Raw genomic sequence first — 18,316 nt, 5'->3', positions numbered from 1 at the left:
CAGTACCCGATTTATGCAGTCCTCTTAATGCTAAGCCCATAACCTTATACCTTTCTGGGGCATCTGCATAAAGTTGCTGTGGCCTCTAGTACCATGGCCCTCTGCTGTCCCAGGGATTTGTCCATAGGTCTGACTATGGAATCCCACCCCATGCCAGAATGGGTCTTAGGGAGTTGGGTATCTATCAGTGGTTCACACCTACCCAGAGGGCTTAGATCTGAAGATCTCAGTTCAAAGCCAGCCTGGGCAGGAAAGTCCATGAGACTCTTAACCATCAAAAAGCTGGAAGTGTAAGCCGGGCGCCGGTGGCTCACGCCTGTAATCCTAGCTACTCAGGAGGCTGAGATCTGAGGATCGCGGTTCAAAGCCAGCCCGGGCAGGAGAGACCATGAGACTCCTATCTCCAATAAACCACCAGAAAACCGGAAGTGGCGCTGTAGCTCAAGTGGTAGAGCGCTCGCCTTGAGCTGAAGAGCTGAGGGACAGCACCCAGGCCCAGAGTTCAAGCCCCACAACCGCCAAAAAAAAAAAAAAAAAAAAAAAAAGCTGGAAGTGGGGCTGTGGCTCAGGTGATATAGCACCTGTCTTGGGCAAAAAGCTAAGGGACAGCCAGAGCCTGAGTTCAAGTCACAGTCTCAAAACACACAGGGGTGTGGGTCTTAATTGGCTTCTTTCCTTGGTCATTTTTTTTTGGGTGGGGGGGGTGTCTGGTCGTGGGGCCTGAACTCTGGGCCTGGGCGCTGTCCCTCAGCTCTTCAGCTCAAGGCTAGCGCTCTACCACCTGAGACACAGCGCCACTTTCGGCTTTTTTCTTTTTGCTTATGTGGTGCTGAGGAATTGAACCTAGGGCCTCAGGCATGCAAGGCAAGCACTCTACCACTGAGCCACCTTCCCAGCCCTCCTTGGTCATTTTCAAATAGGCTGAGTCTATAGAACTTCACACTTCTGCTCTGTGCAAGTCATATGGTTCCAGGGACTTCCTAGTCATCTACTGTTAATCTGCTACCACCACTAACGACTTGCTTGATGGCCCCAGTGGACGTACTGCAACTTCCTGTTACATGGAGCTCTAGGACCCACATGAGGGAACCAAGGAAGGGAGCACAGGCTCTGACCCCAGTGATAGAACCGTTGCCAGACTTGCAGGATTTAATGATGGTGGTGATCATGTTTCAATGAATCCTTGAAAGTGGCACCAGGTACTGAGGGATCAGTGGCAGTAGCAGGCACTTTGTATTGCTCCCTCTGCTCTTCATAGGCACATTGTGTTGGGCGAGGCCTCTGCAGCCACAATCGGCACAGGACTAGAACTGTGGCTCTGCTTCTTGGTACTGATACTACCATTACTCTGCATTTCCTACTCCTACACATAGCCTTTATAATCCAGTCCATTCTAGGACTGAGCATCAGGCTGGGACTATGGGCCAAAGAACACAGGATTGGATCTGGATACTTAATGTAGCATTTGGCTCTGGACAGAACCTAGCATGTATTCATAAGTGAGACCAGGTGTAAACCCATTTGAAACTTTGGTTGTTGTTGGAATGTGAGCACACAGAAGGACATAGGATATGGTTTAATGGCCTAATCAAACTCCTGTCCAATCCTTAAAGATCAAGAAGTATGGAGGATACAAAACTTTCTAGAAGGCTGGGTACTGGTGGCTCAAACTTGAAAGCCTGTAACCCTAGCTACTCAGGAGGCTGAGATCTGAAGATCTGAGGTTCAAACCAACCCAGGACAGGAAAGTCCCCATGAGACTCATCTCCAATTATCCATTCCAAAACAGGAGGTGGCACTGTGGCTCAAAGTGGTACATGGCTAGCCGTGAGGAAAAAAGATAAGGGACAACAAGTGTCTTAAGCCCTGAATTCAAGCCCCACAAACACACACACAAAAAAACAAAAAACCTACTTCCAGAGCCTGAGATCCAGTCCTGCATTTGACATTTGCTCACTGTCTCTCACCTTTGATTTAAAGAACAATGTTCCCTGTTAGCATGCATATTCTAGAAGTTCAGAAAAATTTAGGGGAGACATTTCTATCCCAACCTCCCAGTCTTCCTTCTAATTTGCCTTTTCTTTTTGGTGAGATCTGAATGCTTTGGCAATAATGGCAAACGTGGCACAAGATTTTATTTTTTTTTAATCACAAGGTATCACTAATGTTACCCAGGCTGGTTTCCAATCCACCACCCTCTGGCTTCAGCTTCTGGAATAGCTGCGATTAACAGGCACAACGGAGATCTCCCCGGGACTCAGTTCGCTTCCCCGTTTCCATGACAATTCAGAAGCTGTGACGTAAAAAAGGCGCGACTAGAATTTTAAATCTGCTGCTCCCCAACAGCCTCGGGTCAACGACACAACTCCAGGAGCCAAAGGCCACCTGCCACGTCTTCACCTGCCTCCTTACTGTTATTATTTTCTCTTTAGGTCCAAGACAAATCTATATTCCCAAAGAACCTATCCCTTTCATTACCCGAGACGGCGACCACGAAGACGGAAGAACACCACCTGGAAGGACTGGTTCTTCTGCTCTGTCCCTTAAATGGCGTCGACCAGCTGAGGGTCCCGCCCCCTTTCAGCAGAGGACGGTTACTATTGGCTCGCCCTGAAGGCTTCGTGTTCTGATTGGTCAGAGGGGCGAATCTCGTGGCGCAGCTTCAGTCAGGGCTTCTTTTGGTTTCCGGTGTTCCTGCCATGGCGGTCCCTGACTCTCTGACGCTTTTCACGGGCCTCGGCCTGAGCGAACACAAGGCTCGAGAGACACTCAAGAACACGGCTCTGAGCACGCAGCTGCGTGAGGCGGCGACCCAGGTGGGTGCGCCCCTGCCCTGGCCCTGGATGTTGGTTCTCTCCCCAAAGTAGCGTGGGGGGCCGGGTCCAGATGGCGACCTGCTCCCCTTCCGATCCCTTGGACTCCAGGCGCAGCAGACTTTGGGCTCTACCATCGACAAAGCTACCGGGACCCTACTGTACGGTTTGGCTTCCCGTCTCAAGGATACGCAGCGCCTTTCTTTTCTCGTGAACTACATAGCCAGTAAGAAGATCCACACAGAACTGCAGCTGAGCGGTAAGACCCCTGTCTAGAGGGCCAGTTCTACTTCCAGTCCATCCCTTCAGCCAAGACTTCCGTCTGCCTCCCCCCCACCCCCGCCCCAAGTCCTCCAGTTTCTTTCTGAACACCTAGTTCTGGATAAGCACGAAGACATGGTGGGGGGGGGGTGGCCTCTGTGAATATTCACGTTGAGCAGCCTCCCCTGGAAGCATTCGGACTTCTATCTAGTGGGCTTAATCTCCCTGGAGGCCAAACTGAATTTGAAGTTTGACTGGATTAGGACAACTAGTCTACCCCACCTCTTGGAGCTGAGATGCCCTAAAGTCCTTGCCTCTCTCCTTTCTTAGCTGCTCTGGAGTATGTACGAAGTCATCCTCTGGACCCCATCGACACTGTGGACTTCGAGCAGGAATGTGGTGTGGGTGTCATAGTGACCCCAGAGCAGATTGAAGAGGCTGTAAGTTTTTCCAGGCATCAGGTGTCCCTCTAAATTCTGGCCCTCGAAAGGAGTGGTTCAGCTTCTTTGTCCAGGAGGATTCCGGGTGAGGGTGTGGGTCCCTAGAATTTGTCTGAAAGGACTTCCTGAACCATGTGTTTTGGCTTTCCACAGGTGGAGGTCACCATAAATAGGCACCGGCCCCAGCTCCTAGCAGAGCGTTATCGGTTCAACATGGGGTTGCTGATGGGTGAGCAAATCTGGGGAAGGAAGATGTGTTCTCCTTGGTCATGAGTGAGAGTGAATAGGAGAATGAGCAGAAGCGCCTTAAAAGTATACTACCTGGGTATAGGCATGGATTCCTGTGGTCAGCTAGGACTTTTCCTTGGGGAGGAGGGGAAGGAGTGTCCTTTTTTGCCTTTTGCAGCTTCTTGTGCCCATGCTCCTAGGAGAGGCCCGGGCTGCGCTCAAGTGGGCAGATGGCAAAATGATCAAGAATGAAGTAGACATGCAGGTGGGCACCTCCCTGAGCGGAATCAGCTGGCAAAGACTTGGCATGGACAGAGCCTGGAATCTACTGCGGGATAAAGGGGGGAGGAAAGTCTGTTCTAATGGTCAAGGGGTCAACACCTGATTTGCACTGTAGGTTGATCCTAATTTGTGATGAATCACTTAACTGAGTCTCAATAGAATCATCCCCCAAACAGGGATGATATATATGGCCTTTATCTCAGGATAATAGACTTACTGGAGGATAATGGCTGAGGTAGATGCTTATCTTGATGTTAGGACCACAGTTCTCTGTAAATGACAGTTCTTGTTACTTGGGCACAATGTGGATCCTCAGAAAGGAGAAGCATTTGAGGCAGCAGCATGAGGAGTTGAGATAAGATGAGCTAGGTGGGTTATTCTGGATGCTGATAGGCCACAAAGTACTTGAGTGAGTGAGTGAGTGAGTAGAGGACCAATCAGGGAAATCCTCGGAGGAGGATAGTTCTATTCCTCCCTGACTCTTGTCTCTATGTAGGTCCTCCACCTTTTAGGTCCCAAGGTAGAGGCTGATTTGGAGAAGAAACCCAAGGTGAGGCTGGATATCACCCGAGTTGCTGGTGGTGAGGTGGGGCAGGATGAGACTTCAAACTGGGGAATGGAATGTCTGACCTTGTCCAGAGTGATACTGGTGTGATTTCACTGTTTCCTTTAGGTGGCAAAAACAAAGCCAGAAGAAACAGACAGGAGGAAAGCAAAAGATACGGAGAATGGTGAGAAGCCTAAGGCTTCTGTTGCATTCAGCTCTTGACTAATGGGGGTTCCCTTTGAAGGGGCCTTATAGCATAGTTTCCTAAAGTTCTTAGCTTATTCAACACCTTGCCTTCTGTCCCAAGATTGAGATTTTTTTCTTTGTGTTTTTACGGGGGGGGGGGGGGGGCTTGAACTCAGGGACTGGCCCTGTCCCTGAGCTCTTTTCCTCAAGGCTAGCACTCCTACTACTTGAGCCACAGCTCTACTTCAGGTTTTCTGGTGGTTAATTGGAGACAAGAATCTTTACTTTCTTGGTTTGCTCGCTCAGTTGGCTTTACTACTTGAGCCATGTCTCTAGCCTTGCTTTTTTGGCTATTTTTGTTGTTGTTGGTCGTGGGACTTGAACTCTGGGCCTGGGCACTGTCCCTCAGCTCTTCAGCTCAAGGCTAGTGCTTTGCCACTTGAGCTACAGCGCCACTTCCTGTTTTCTGGTGGTTTATTGGAGATAAGAGTCTCATGGACTTTCCTGCCCAGGCTAACTTTGAACTATGACCCTCAGATCTCAGCCTCCTGAGTAGCTAGGATGACAGGCATGAGCCTGTCTGGTCTGGCATCAACCTACCATCCTCCTAATTTTAGCCTCTTGAGGTATGAGCCATTGGCATCAAGCACTAGAGTTTGTTTCATAATCTTTGGGCAAAAACCAGTCTAAGAGACCTGATAAATCCCATTCTATATTTCGTCTCTCTGGAATATAGAGAAAAGGAGCCTGTTTATATCTGTTCTGGATAGTTGAAGGAAACAAAAGGAAAGGATTGATGGATAGTAGCAATCGGTGCCTTTTTGAGCTGAATATGGGGTAGCTAAACCCAGAGCATAAATTTTTCTTGGTTTCTTCCCAAAAGGAGATGCTGTTGGCCAGACCCTGTCTCTGATGGAACAGCTCCGAGGGGAGGCCCTTAAGTTCCACAAGCCTGGTAAGTAGATACGTTGGATCCCTGTGGAGGACTGATTCATGGCAATGATTCCTGTAGCCAGGACCCTTGGGGTCAAGGACTTGGGCCACCACCTAGCCTCACTTCAGATTTTGTCCTGATGTTGGTAGGCGAGAACTACAAGACTCCAGGTTATGTGACCACCCCACATACCATGGATCTACTGAAGCAGCACCTGGAGATCACTGGAGGGCAGGTTTGTGGGAATATGGGCTGGCAAGCTAGTATTTGGGCCAGCTCCATACTGACATCTTATTCATGATTGTGGTCTCTCTGGGAGGGGGCATCTGTTTCTTTAAGATGATCTGAGCTCTGACATTATTTCTCTCTGCCCATGTCATGATCGCAGGTACGGACCCGGTTTCCCCCAGAACCCAATGGAATCCTGCACATTGGACATGCCAAAGCTATCAATTTCAACTTTGGTTATGCTAAGGTGAGTTTTCCAGGATGCTGGTAAGCAAGGTGACTTGGCTACTGCCATGACTGGCACTAGAAAGGAATCTTTACCTCTGATAATGTTCCTGATGGGTGGGCACAAGCCATAGGGGGAACCACACAGGTATGATTAATACCTACAAATACAATGGACTAGCTGAGAAAAACCTCTGGAAACCCTGGAAAGACTATGTTGTCTGTTCCAAGTTAGCTCTCTGTGTGTGTGTGTGTGTCTTTGTGTGTATGTGTGTGTGTGTGTGTGTCTTTGTGTGTATGTCTGTCTGTCTGCCTACCTGCCTACTGGTCCTGTGGTTTGAACTCTGGGCCTGAGTATTGTCCCCTGACCTTATTTGCTGTATTACTTTCTGACCTTTCTGGAGGTTAATTGGAGATAAGAGTCTCCCAGGCTGGTATCAAATCACAATCCTCAGATCTCAGCCTCCTGAGTAGCTAGGATACAGGCATGAGCTACCAGTTCCCAGCTTTGTTTTTGCATTTGAGACAGAGTCTTGCTGTTTCAGACTGGCCTCTTAACTTGCTACCTTCCAGCCTGAGCCTCCCAAATGCTGGGATTACAGGGGTGAACCACTTCTCCTGGCTCACCTGAGGAATTTAGATACAAGAAAATAGGAGATGTTTTTAGGCTGGGAAGGTGGCTTAGTGGTAGAGTGCTTGCCTAGCATGCATGAAGTCCTGTGTTTGATTCCTCAGTGCCACATAAACAGAAAAGGCCAGAAGTGGTGCTGTGGCTCAAGTGGTAGAGTGCTAGCTTTGAGCAAAAGAAGCTCAGGGACAGTGCTCAGGCCCTTTAAGCCCCAGGACTGGCCAAAAAAATAGGAGAGATGTTCTTGAAGGCATTTCAAGTACAACTTGTAAGTGGAACAGGAAGGAAAAACAGAGAGTGAGGAAAGGGTGACATTGTCCAAAAAGAAATGCACTCATTTACCTAACTTACGTAACTGCAACCCCTCTGTACATCACCTTTTTTTGGTCATTCATGGGGCATGAACTCTGGACCTGGGTGCTGTCCCTCAGCTCTTCAGCTCAAGGCGAGTGCTCTACCACTTGAGCCACAGTGCCACTTCCAGTTTTCTGGTGGTTTATTGGTGATAAGAGTCTCATGGACTTTCCTGCCCGGGCTGGCTTTGAACTGGATCCTCAGATCTCAGCCTCCTGAATAGCTAGGATTACAGGCCACTGGCCCCTGGCTATATCACCTTTATAATAATAATAAAAAAAGTTAAAAAACAACAACAACTGGGGGGCTGGGAAGGTGGCTCAGTGGTAGAATGCTTGCCTCACATGCATGAAGCCCTGTGTTGGATTCCTCAGCACCACATAAACAGAAAAGGCTGGAAGTGGCGTCATAATTCAAGTGGTGGAGTGCTAGTCTTGAGCTGAAGAGCTGAGGGACAGCGCCCAGGCTCAGAGTTCAAGCCCTACGACCAACAAAAAACTATTTGGTGCTGGGGATCAAAAAAATAAATAAGTGGGGGGAGGGGGGAGGCGGGGAAGGGAAGTGAAGGGTAAACAAAGGAGGAGGCTGCAATGCTTGGTAAGAAATGTATGCATTATCCTGCCCATGTAATTGTTGCCCCTCTGTACAGTATGTTCTCAAATAAAATAAAATACAATTAAAAAAAAAAATAAAAAAAAAAAAATAAAGTACAACAACAAAAAAAAAAAAAATAAATAAATAAATAAATGAAAGCATGTTTAATTCTGACACAAGAGAGCTCCGATGAGCTAGACTGTAGGGGCTGATGGCTATGTAGGAACTCACAGACCCACAGATATTCCAACTCTCCTAGGCTAACAATGGTATCTGTTTTCTGCGCTTTGATGACACCAACCCTGAGAAGGAAGAAGCAAAGTTCTTCACTGCTATCTCTGACATGGTAGCCTGGCTGGGTAAGAACAAGATGATGCCTGGGCAGGGTCTGGTGATCAGTGCCTCTCCTTGGCTGATAGCTTTGCCATTGAGTGCTTTGTTGCTGATTGTTTACACTGTGTGTGTCATACGGTCCCAGGGTACACCCCTTACAAAGTGACGTATGCTTCTGACTATTTTGATCAGCTGTATGCCTGGGCTGTGGAGCTCATTCACAGGTAAGATCAGAGTCATAATAATGTTGATTCAAACAAGCTGCAGGTCAGGGACAGCCTGAGCACTGATAGACAACTCTTTTCTCCACAGGGGTCAGGCTTATGTGTGTCATCAGCGAGGAGAGGAACTCAAAGGTCATAACCCTCCTCCTTCCCCCTGGAGGGACAGACCCACTGAGGAATCACTGCTGCTCTTTGAGGTGGGATCCTGGAAGGGTCAGCTGGGTTTGGGTGGGCTTTACTAGGCATGAGGTTCCCCTTGTGGTTAGAGGCAGCCTGAGCCCTTGCTACCCTCAGGCCATGCGCAAGGGCAAGTTTTCCGAGGGGGAGGCCACACTTCGGATGAAGCTGGTGATGGAGGATGGCAAGATGGATCCTGTAGCCTATCGAGTCAAATATACCCCCCATCACCGCACAGGGGACAAATGGTGGGTATGGGCAAAGGCGTGGGATCAATGGAGCAGTGGAGCTGGTGGTGGTGGGCCATGAGTTAGGGCAGAGGAGTTAGATTGTAGGGCCCACCGCCTGTACCCCACAGGTGCATCTACCCCACTTACGACTACACACACTGCCTCTGTGACTCCATTGAACACATCACCCACTCACTCTGCACCAAGGAATTCCAGGCCCGGTGAGTTTGCTGAGACCATGGGATGTGGGTAGGGCCAATGCAATTCCAGCAGCCCTTCCTAGTCTCTTCTCTGGTCTCAGAGGTGGTTAGTTCTAGCTCTCCTCTTCCAACCACCCTAGACGATCTTCCTACTTCTGGCTATGTAATGCACTGGACGTCTATTGCCCTGTTCAGTGGGAGTATGGCCGCCTCAACCTCCACTATGCTGTTGTTTCTAAGAGGAAGATTCTCCAGCTCGTAGCAACTGGTGCTGTGCGGTAAGTGTAACTGGCAGGTTACACTAGCTGAGTGGCTCATGTCTGTAATCCTAGCTACTTAAGTGGCTGAGATCTGATGATCATAGTTTGAAGTTAGATCTAGTTAACTACCATAAAGCTAGTAGTAGTGGAGCCTCTAGCTCACTGGTAGAGTACTGGCCTTGAGCATAAAAAGCTGAAAGACAGCTGGGTGCTAATGGCTCATGCCTGTAATCCTAGCTACTCAGGAGGCTGAGATCTGATGATGGTAGCTTGAAGCTAGTCCTGGCAGAAAAGTCTCACAGAGACTCTTATCTCCTATTAACCCCTCAAAGACCGGACATAGTGCTGTGGCTCAAAATAGTACAGTGCTAGCCTTAAGTAAAAGTCTAGAAGGGTCTTGTCCAAGCCTTTCACATTTCACATCAATCTCCCCCCCCCCTTCACCCCCCCCTCCCCAATCTTGGGCTTGGACTCAGGGCCTAGGTGCTGTCCCTGAGCTACTTTTGTTTAAAGTGAGCACTCTACCACTTGAGCCACAGCACCACTTCTGGCTTTTTCTGGGTATGTAGTGCTGAGAAATCAAACCTAGGTCTTCATGCATGCTAGGCCAGCAATCTACCACTAAGCCACCTTCCCAGGCCTCCCATCACCTCTTTTTATCCACAGGGACTGGGATGATCCCCGGCTCTTCACACTCACAGCGCTGCGACGGCGTGGCTTTCCACCCGAGGCCATCAACAACTTCTGTGCCCGAGTACATAGCCCATGGGGCTGGGTGGGTAGATTAAACAAGTTCCTGTTACAGTTGTGATTGTAGTTGTGCATGCGGAACTTTTCTTGCCAGGTGGGGGTGACAGTGGCTCAGACCACAATGGAGCCACATCTTTTGGAAGCCTGTGTGCGTGACGTGCTCAATGACACAGCCCCACGAGCCATGGCTGTGCTGGAGTCCCTAAAGGTTGTCATCACCAACTTCCCTGCTGTCAAGGTGGGCCTGCCTCCACGTGTGTGTGTGTGTGTGTGTGTGTGTGTGTGTGTGTGTGTGTGTGTGTGTGTGTGTGTGTCTGTCTGTCTGTCTGTCTGTCTGTCTGTCTGTCTGTCTGTCTGTCTATCTGTCTCTGTCTGTCTGTCTGGGCATGGGGCTCCAAATGCCTGGTACAACTCAAGATATGTGTCTCCTGTTATATAGCCCTTGACCGTCCAGGTGCCCAACTTCCCAGCTGATGAGACCAAAGGCTTCCACCAGGTTCCTTTTGCATCCACTGTCTTCATTGAGAGGACTGACTTCAAGGAGGTGAATAGCAGTCCGAAGGTCCTGTTTTGCTGCTCTGTCTGGTCCCAGATTTTCTTTCATTTCCTCAGCCCTTCTGTCAGTCCACCTCCTCCCTGCTTCACGTGAACTGATCCTCCATCCACCATAGGAGAATGCCTCCCTGCTTGTCTACCCCTTCTAGCCTCCTGTGTTCCTTTCACTTCCTACCTCTAGGAGCCAGAACCAGGCTATAAGCGCCTAACCTGGGGCCAGCCCGTGGGCCTGAGACACACAGGCTATGTCGTTGAGCTGCAGCATGTTGTCAAGGTGAGAGGCAGCTACTGCCTTCCTGCCGCAGTGCCTGCTGGGGTTGTGATGCATCATTGCCCACCTTATTGGTGGGTGGCTCCCCAGTCTGATTGCAAGCTTCCCCACTCTCAGGGTCCCAATGGCTGTGTGGAGTGCCTAGAGGTCACCTGCAGACGGGCTGATACTGGAGAGAAGCCCAAGGCCTTTATTCACTGGGTGTCAGAGCCTCTGATGTGCGAGATTCGCCTCTATGAGCGATTGTGAGTGACCAGCCCTGGAGTAGTGGAAGGGCAGCCAGGAGATGGGCGTTGCCTGCTATGGCTGCCCAGCTGGGGAATTTGATTTTTCTCACTCTGACTGTAGATTCCAACACAAGAATCCGGAAGATCCTGCCGAGGTGCCTGGTGGATTCTTAAGTGATGTGAACCCGGTAGGCTCACTGTGTGTGTGCGTGTGCGTGCATGCGCGTGCACATGCGATCGGACTGGTGGGTGAGGGGAGGGGCCTTCCCTAGCTGGATAGTTGCCTGAATTCTCTGCCTACAGGCATCACTACAAGTGGTGAAGGCAGCGTTAGTGGACTGCTCTGTGGCCCTGGCAAAGCCTTTCGACAAGTTCCAGTTTGAGCGCCTTGGGTACTTCTCCGTGGATCCAGATAGCTGCCAAGGACAGGTACTGGATTTAGTACTCCCAATCCCTTCCCCCCTATTGCAACTGTAATGGTGGATGCTGTTTACTGTGCTAAGCATTCAGCTTACATCCATTTAATCATTACCAACCTCAGTGGGGAGGGGGCATTCACATTCTATTGATAAGGAAGTTTATTAAGAAGTTAAATCTATGCACAAAGCTTGCTTTTGGTTTTGGTGTTTTGTTAGTCATGGGGCTTGAATCTGAACTGGGGCCCTGTCCCTCAGCTCTTCAGCTCAAGGCTAGTGATCTACCACTTGAGCCACAGTGGGCCACTTCTGGTTTTCTGATAGTTAATTGGAGATAAGAGTCTCATGGACTTTTCTGCCATGGCTGGCTTTGAACTATGATCCTCAGATCTCAGCCTCCTGAGGATTACAGGTGTGAGCCACTAGTGCCCAGCTTGTGTGTTTTTTGTTTTTTGGTTTTTTTTTGCCAGTCCTGGGGCCTGGGCACTGTTCCTAAGCTGCTTTTGCTCAAGGCTAGCACTCTACCATTTGAGTCACAGTGCCACTTCTGGCTTTTTCTGGTTGTATGGTGCTGAGGAATCGAACCCAGGGCCTCATACATGCAAGGCAAGCACTACCACTGAACCACCTTCCCAACCTCACTTCTGGATTTTTCTGTTTATGTGGTACTAAGGAATTTACAACAACAACAAAAAAACCTCTATTAGCACTATATTAGTTGTACTGGAGGAGTTTCATTGTAACATTTCTATACATTTATACCATCAACCTTTCTTCTTTTGCCCTCCAGCTTGTCTTCAATCGAACTGTCACACTAAAGGAGGACCCAGGAAAGGTGTGAACTTGGAAGCGTTATGGATCTACCTCATCCTGGAGATTGGGGGTGCCATCATCACCCTCTCCTCCATGTCAATAAAGAATAGCTGAATGCCCCTGTGGTCTGTGTGTTGTCTGCCACTCTAGCATCTGTGGGCCCTGAACTCATGCTGGGGGAGAAATGGGGCTGCTTGTGAATCTATTGACTGAATGTGCTTAGAACAGATGGGCACTGACCCCTTTGAAATCACTGATGTATTTCTTGGTTCTCTAGAACAAGGGGCCTGGGTGGTGTTCCTGTTTTCTGTACCTTATCTGGAGGACCTGGGGGCCCTGGAGGTGTTGATTCCCCTTTGGCATCGAAAGATATAGGATGTTTGTGCCCATCTCCATGTCTGTGGTCCTCCAGCAGCACTGTCTAGTACGTGCCAGGCACCGAGAGATGAGGTATAAATAGAGTGTCTGAGGTGGTCCTTCAAAGTTCATGCAGAAACTGGGAGAGGTCTCCTTGGAAGAGGATCCTAACTCCGCATGGGCCTTAGCCTGGATTTGCTCTCAGGAAATGACTTGTGACACAATGGACAGTTTTACCCAGACAAGAGGATCAAGTGGAAAGGCTCTAAGGGTCTCCAATAAGCTGCTGGTGGTTCTCTTAGGTAGTGTGTGGGCTGCAGGTGAGTGCCTGCAGCTTTAATGACTTCCACATTTTCCCTGTGTACAAACATCAGGCTGCCTGAGGCCCGCTTTAAGGTGGATCTGACTCTCCACAGCAGAGCTCAGGAGGCAGCAGATGGCGAACATCCCAGAGGTTGGGTTCTTGCAGGAGGTGAACGATCCAGGAGATTCCCAGGTGGGGGGGTACAGCTGGGACGGCTGGGACCAGGCTCAGGGGTTGTGGGGGGCCACCTTAAGCCTGAGATCGAACCGAGCCGGGCTCCGCCCCTCGTGAAGCAGTGCGACCAAAGGAGGCTCTAGCGGGCAGTGGAAGGTGGGTCTTGAAAGCTCAAGCCCTGCCAGGGGTTCCCCCCCCTTCGTCCCCCCACCCCTGCTAGGCTAAACTCCAGCTCTGGCTCCGCCCCGGCGGGGGGGGGCGCCGGTGGGCGGGGCGTCCGGGCGCACACCGCCGGGGATCCGTCCTGCGCCCCAGCATCTCGAGGCGCGGCCTCCCCTCCCGGTCTCAAAGCGTTCCCTTTAAGCTTGGCCGGCAGGAAAGCCTCAGCTCTCGCGGGATCGGGTGCTGCTATTCTCGCGAGAGAAGTATCCGGCACCCATTGGCTGTGAGGGTTGAATGTAAGATGGCGCCTAGGGAGCTGTGAGGAGAAAATCCTGTCGGTCTTGGAGCGGCGGACGGCAGAACCGGGGCCCCCGGGGCGGTGCGGCGGGGCCGGCGGGTATAGCGGAGGCGGCGGCGGCGGTGACGTCGCCGGGTGAGGGCTCCGGTGGGGGACGGAGAAGGTGGTGAGGCTGCGGGGCCTGGGACAGCGGCCCACCCTACACAACGGCGGGCGGGCGGGCGGGCGGGGGCGGGCGGGCCGCGGCCGCTGGGCCCTGGAGACCTCGGGGCGGCTCCGCGGCGGAGAACGTCCCCGGGCCCGCGAGCGCCCGCCCCCGGGGTGGGGGAGGGGCGGGCCCGGGATTTGGGTGGGCGCGGCGCGCGCGTGCGCGTGCTCGTGCGCGCCCCCGAGCCGCGGCCGTGCGTGTATTTATATGTGTGTGTGTGTGTGCGCGTCTCGGTGGTGTTGGCTGGCGCGCGTGCGCGCGGGCAGGGGAGGGGCGCGCCGTACGGTCCTCCCGGTGCGCGTGCCCGCCGACGTGCGCGTGCCCGCGGCACGGGCACCGTAGTTCGGTTCTTTGGGGGGGAGGCTGGTGTGTGTGTGTGTGTGTGTGTGTGTGTGTGTGTGTGTGTGGCGCCCCCCCTCCCCCCCCCCCGCGTGGACGACTGACGAGAGCGGCGTCCGGGGCGCGTGCCCGCCTGCTCGCGCGCGCGCGATCTCTTCTCCCTCCCTCCCCACCTTTTTCCTCCTGTGTTTTGGGGGCGCGCGCGCGCCCCGCTGTTGGTTGGTGGTGCCGCCTCGAGAGCGCGCCGGACGCTTCTGAGACGAGGGGGGCGGCCGGCCGGCCGGCAGGCCGCTCGGGGCTGCGGGGCGGGGTGGGGGAGGGCGGGGGGAGGGTGGGGAGGGAGGTGGAGGAGGGTTGGGCCCTTCCTGCTCTTGGTGACGTCCCCGGACAGCCGTGGCCTAGGCCTGCGGGAGAAACCCAGCGGCCTTGTGCTGTCTTGACCTGGCGGGCCAGGATTTGCACATTCTTCTTCTGGAGGAAAGGAAAAAACAAAAACAAAATGCGGTTACCCCGAGGCTCAAGTACGGGGGTGGGTGCTCGGGGAGGGTTCTCCTGGGTTTCAGAAACCCAGTCCTTATGGGCCCGATTGGCCACTGGGGGGGGGCCCCCCACCCCTACCCCCACCCCACATCGGGTGTCCTCACCTTGCATTGGTGCTTTGTGCCGGGTAGGGAAGGCTAACTTAAGGGGCTTTCACTCTAGTACTTGGCTTTCCTTCCATCAGAAACCAGTTCTTCCATAAGCGCAATTCATACACGTCACCTCTGTGCGCTCCGGAAGGAGATCCTCAGATGCGGATGATAGGAAAAACTCTGGGCTTTCAAATGCTACTTTAAATTCTTTTTTTTAAAAGAAAACGCGGCTTCTTCCTTTTTTTTTTTTTTGATTGAGTGGATGGGAGTGGCCTTGTCAGTACCACTCAGGGCCTCATTGTTATCTCCGCCCAAAAGTTACCTAGAAACATTTGCTCAGCCTGAAAAATCAGCGTTTTGTCTTTTCTATCTATGTGTAGATACATAATTTGAAAAGTGTCTAGTGGAAGTTACAGAAATTCGCCTGTGTGGTCACTGTAAAAGCCCAAATGACTTAGATAATTTCCAGCTTTTTTTTTTTTTCTTCCTCTATGATTCCTGGGCCCACCGCTGTGATTTGGTGCCTGTGGAGTTCTAGGGTCTTCCTAGAGAAATAAGCACTTTTTTTTTCTTTTAAAGACAAAACATCCAATTTGTTTTACTTGCTTCATTAAGGTTGAGGAAGAGAAAGCTTTTAAAAAGGGTAAAATTAGCAATCCAATTTGATCACGATGGGGGTAATTTTTTATCGATTGTATTTTTTAAAAAACAAAGTTAAGTTTACTTAAGAGGCTGAGGATGGAAGGAACTTCTTTGTTCTATCTTCTTCAGAATGTTAGAAGTCTTGAGAACTCAGGACAAGCAAGCAGAAATACATGCAACATGGTGACTGGTGAGTCAATATCGTTCATATGCTGGAAGTATGTGTGCAGTTTTTTTTTTCCTGGTAATATTGAAACATTACAAATCCTGTCAGTCATTCTGGATGTAGTCTGCCAGAAAATGTTAGGTTAGCTTGTTGGAAAACTGAAGATGTGAGAGACTGCATTTTTTTTTTTTTTGGTCGGTTGTGGGTCTTGAACTCTGGGCTTGGGCGCTGTCTCTGTGCTCTTCAGCTCAAGGTGAGCGCTCTACCGCTTGAGCTACAGCACCACTTCGGGTTTTATAGAGGGGAGGTTATTGGAGATAAGAGTCTCACGAACTTTCCCGCCAGGCTTTGAACCGCGATCCTCCTCCTGAGTAGCTAGGATTACAGGCGTGAGCCACCAGCGCCTGGCTGAGACTGCATTTTTGAGTCCAGCCAAAGTTTATTGCTTGGACAGTGTTTTCTATAGAGTACGGTCAATGTAATAAGCAGATTTCTGTGTAGCAGAGCATCAACTAAGGACCTAACTGGTTCTCCCAAAAAGCATTTAGGTTTTTCTAGGACATATTTGTGCTGTTAGTCCTACTTGTTTTGATTGAGATCTTTTAATTTTTATTTAATTTTAATTTAATTTTGTGGTAGTACAGGGCTTGGACTCAGGGTCTGAGCACTTTCCCTGACCTTTTTCGATCAAGGCTGGTGCTCTACCATTTGATCCACAGCTCCAGTTCTAACTTTTTGGTGGGCTCATTGGATTTTTCACCCTGGGCTAGTTTTGAACCTTGATCCTCAGATGTCAGCCTCCCAATTAGCTAGGATTGCAAGTGTGCCCCGTCACCAGCAGTGCCCAGCTTAAATTGGCTTTTGTCAATTGCATTTTCATAAGCTCACCAAGATTTACCTTTTAGCTATCTTCTTGTCCTTTATGATGAATGTGTATACTTTGCCAAGAACGAATACAGTTCCATATCTCCTTACAAGCTTATGCTGCTATTTGAAACAAAAGATCAAATAGTAACTGACTTGTAAATTTGAATGTCTCTAGAAAGATAACCACAGTCAGAGTGAGATAGTCCTCCTTTCTGGGAGTTTAATAACCAGGGATGTCTTCCTTTAAACTTGCATGCTTTCTCTTCATTTAGTCAGTTGTGGTTTGTGCCCTGCTTGCTTGTCTGCTGTTAAATGGCTACCCTTTATCTGTGAGGGTCTTTTCATTTCAACCTTTGGCTTCAGAATGAGGTGTTACATAAACACCTGTTCTTCTCTTTTACTTTGTTGCCATGCATTATGTTCCAGATACTTTTCAGTCCTTTCCTTTAGGGTTCACACAAATGTTTTCCTTTGTTTGTTGGGTTGTTGTTTTTTCCTCCATAATGGTGGGCTGTGATTTCTCTGTGTGTGTGTGTTTATTTTCTGGTGTTGAGGACTAAACCTAAGGCCTAGTGTGCATGCTCAGCATGTGCTCTACCCCTGAGTTACTACCCAGCCCGGGATTGTGATTTCCCTTGTTAAGCCCAAGTGACTCCGTGAGAAAAGGATCTTTTTTTTTTTTCCTTTGCTGAAATGTTTGATCAAATGTTCCTTTGGTCTCACTGTTTAGGCCAGGGCAAAACAGGGCTTTTCTTTTTTTCTTTTTTGGCCAGTGCTGGGGCTTGAATTCAGGTCGTAGGCACTGTTCCTGAGCTTAATTTGCTCAAGGCTAGCATTCTACCTCTTGAGCCACAGTGCCACTTCCAGCTTTTTCTGTGTATGTGGTACTGAGGAATTGAACCCAGGGCTTCACACATGCTAGGCAAGCACTCTACCACTAAGCCACATTCCCAGCCCCTAATATTTATGTACATTATATTTGCAGCAATGATCTGTGTACAATTTAATGAAAAATTTAGAAGAAACTCAGTCTAACTACTTCTTTAAGAAATGGAATAACAAACCTATGCCATGAGTCTTTTATGAGTCCTTTTCTGGTCATAGCATGTCAGTCTCTAGAGGCAAATGCAACTTTTTTTTTGCCATTGCTGGGATTTGACTTTCGAGCATCATGCTTGCTTGTCTTCACTTGCTTTTGGTACTCTCACCACTTGAGCCATGCCTCCAGCTTTGCTTTTTGCTGGTTATTTTGGAGATAGAGTCTCTTGGACTTTTCTTCCCCTGGTTTTAAACCGAGATCCTTTGGATCTTAGCTTCCTGAGCAGCTAGGATTACAGGTGGGAGTTGTATGATAATCCCATCTCTCTCTGTTTATATGTACAGCCTTTGTGTCTTTAGAGGTACAGTTTTTATTTTTGTGTTTTATATAAGTAGAATCATGCTTTATTCCTTATAGCATGTTTTTGAAATTTGTGTGCAACTATAGTCAATTCCCACTTCTATGTCATATTGTTACATGAGACTATCATAATTTGTTTATTACTCAACAAGTGTTCTTCCATTGAGCTAAATACTGCTTTTCCACTGAGTTTGAACTCAGGGCCTAGGCACTGTCCCTGAGCTTTTTGCTCAAGGCTAGCTCTCTACCACTTGTGCCATAATGCCACTCCTGACTTTTTCTGTTTACTGACTTTTTCTGTTTACTGACTTTTTCTGTTTATGTGGTACCGAGGAATCGAACCCAGGGCTTCACAAATGCTAGGCAAGCACTCTACCACTAACCCACATTCCCAGCCCTGTTGTTTGTTTTTTATAAATTTGAAAATGTATTTTTCAAACCAGATTTAGTAAGCTATGAGGGACCATTGCTAAATAGATGCAAATCCTGTGCCTGAGGCCCAAAGAAGGACTCTGAAGCAGCTTGGGCTGCCTTCTCTTAGTCCATTACAAATCTACAACCTGTTTAGCAGGGCTGTAAAGGGAGTCTGGAA

General features: G+C 49.6%; 2 protein-coding genes across 5 annotated transcripts in view; both read left to right on the top strand.

Annotated features, from left to right (window-relative positions):
- The first annotated feature begins 2,658 nt into the window (after positions 1 to 2,658).
- Positions 2,659 to 12,301, top strand: LOC138824065 (glutamine--tRNA ligase). Its single transcript, XM_070017736.1, has 24 exons — positions 2,659 to 2,816; positions 2,925 to 3,072; positions 3,405 to 3,514; positions 3,668 to 3,743; positions 3,943 to 4,007; positions 4,521 to 4,574; positions 4,698 to 4,755; positions 5,641 to 5,712; positions 5,841 to 5,926; positions 6,080 to 6,166; positions 7,980 to 8,079; positions 8,199 to 8,277; positions 8,366 to 8,474; positions 8,572 to 8,702; positions 8,813 to 8,905; positions 9,025 to 9,162; positions 9,811 to 9,898; positions 9,989 to 10,132; positions 10,334 to 10,438; positions 10,631 to 10,723; positions 10,838 to 10,965; positions 11,069 to 11,135; positions 11,251 to 11,376; positions 12,154 to 12,301. Exons 1-24 carry the CDS (start codon positions 2,700 to 2,702, stop codon positions 12,202 to 12,204), a joined length of 2,325 nt encoding a protein of 774 aa, XP_069873837.1. The 5' UTR covers positions 2,659 to 2,699; the 3' UTR covers positions 12,205 to 12,301.
- Positions 12,302 to 13,443: 1,142 nt separating this feature from the next.
- LOC138824064 (transcriptional regulator QRICH1) overlaps positions 13,444 to 18,316 on the top strand; it is a 32,955-nt gene continuing 28,082 nt past the window's right edge. The window contains exons 1-2 of one of the 4 annotated variants that reach the window (XM_070017734.1): positions 13,444 to 13,606; positions 15,422 to 15,482. The gene's annotated coding sequence lies outside the window, so the exon portion shown is untranslated. Of the gene's footprint in view, positions 13,607 to 14,376; positions 14,548 to 15,421; positions 15,483 to 18,316 lie in introns of those variants that run through there. The other 3 variants (XM_070017733.1, XM_070017735.1, XM_070017732.1) reach the window with 3 other exon arrangements.

The sequence above is a fragment of the Dipodomys merriami genome, unplaced genomic scaffold, assembly GCF_024711535.1.
Source record: "Dipodomys merriami isolate MVZ:Mamm:240054 unplaced genomic scaffold, mDipMer1.0.p SCAF_125, whole genome shotgun sequence".
NCBI classification, from domain to species: Eukaryota; Metazoa; Chordata; class Mammalia; order Rodentia; family Heteromyidae; genus Dipodomys; species Dipodomys merriami.
This window is presented reverse-complemented; position numbering and strand designations above follow the sequence as displayed.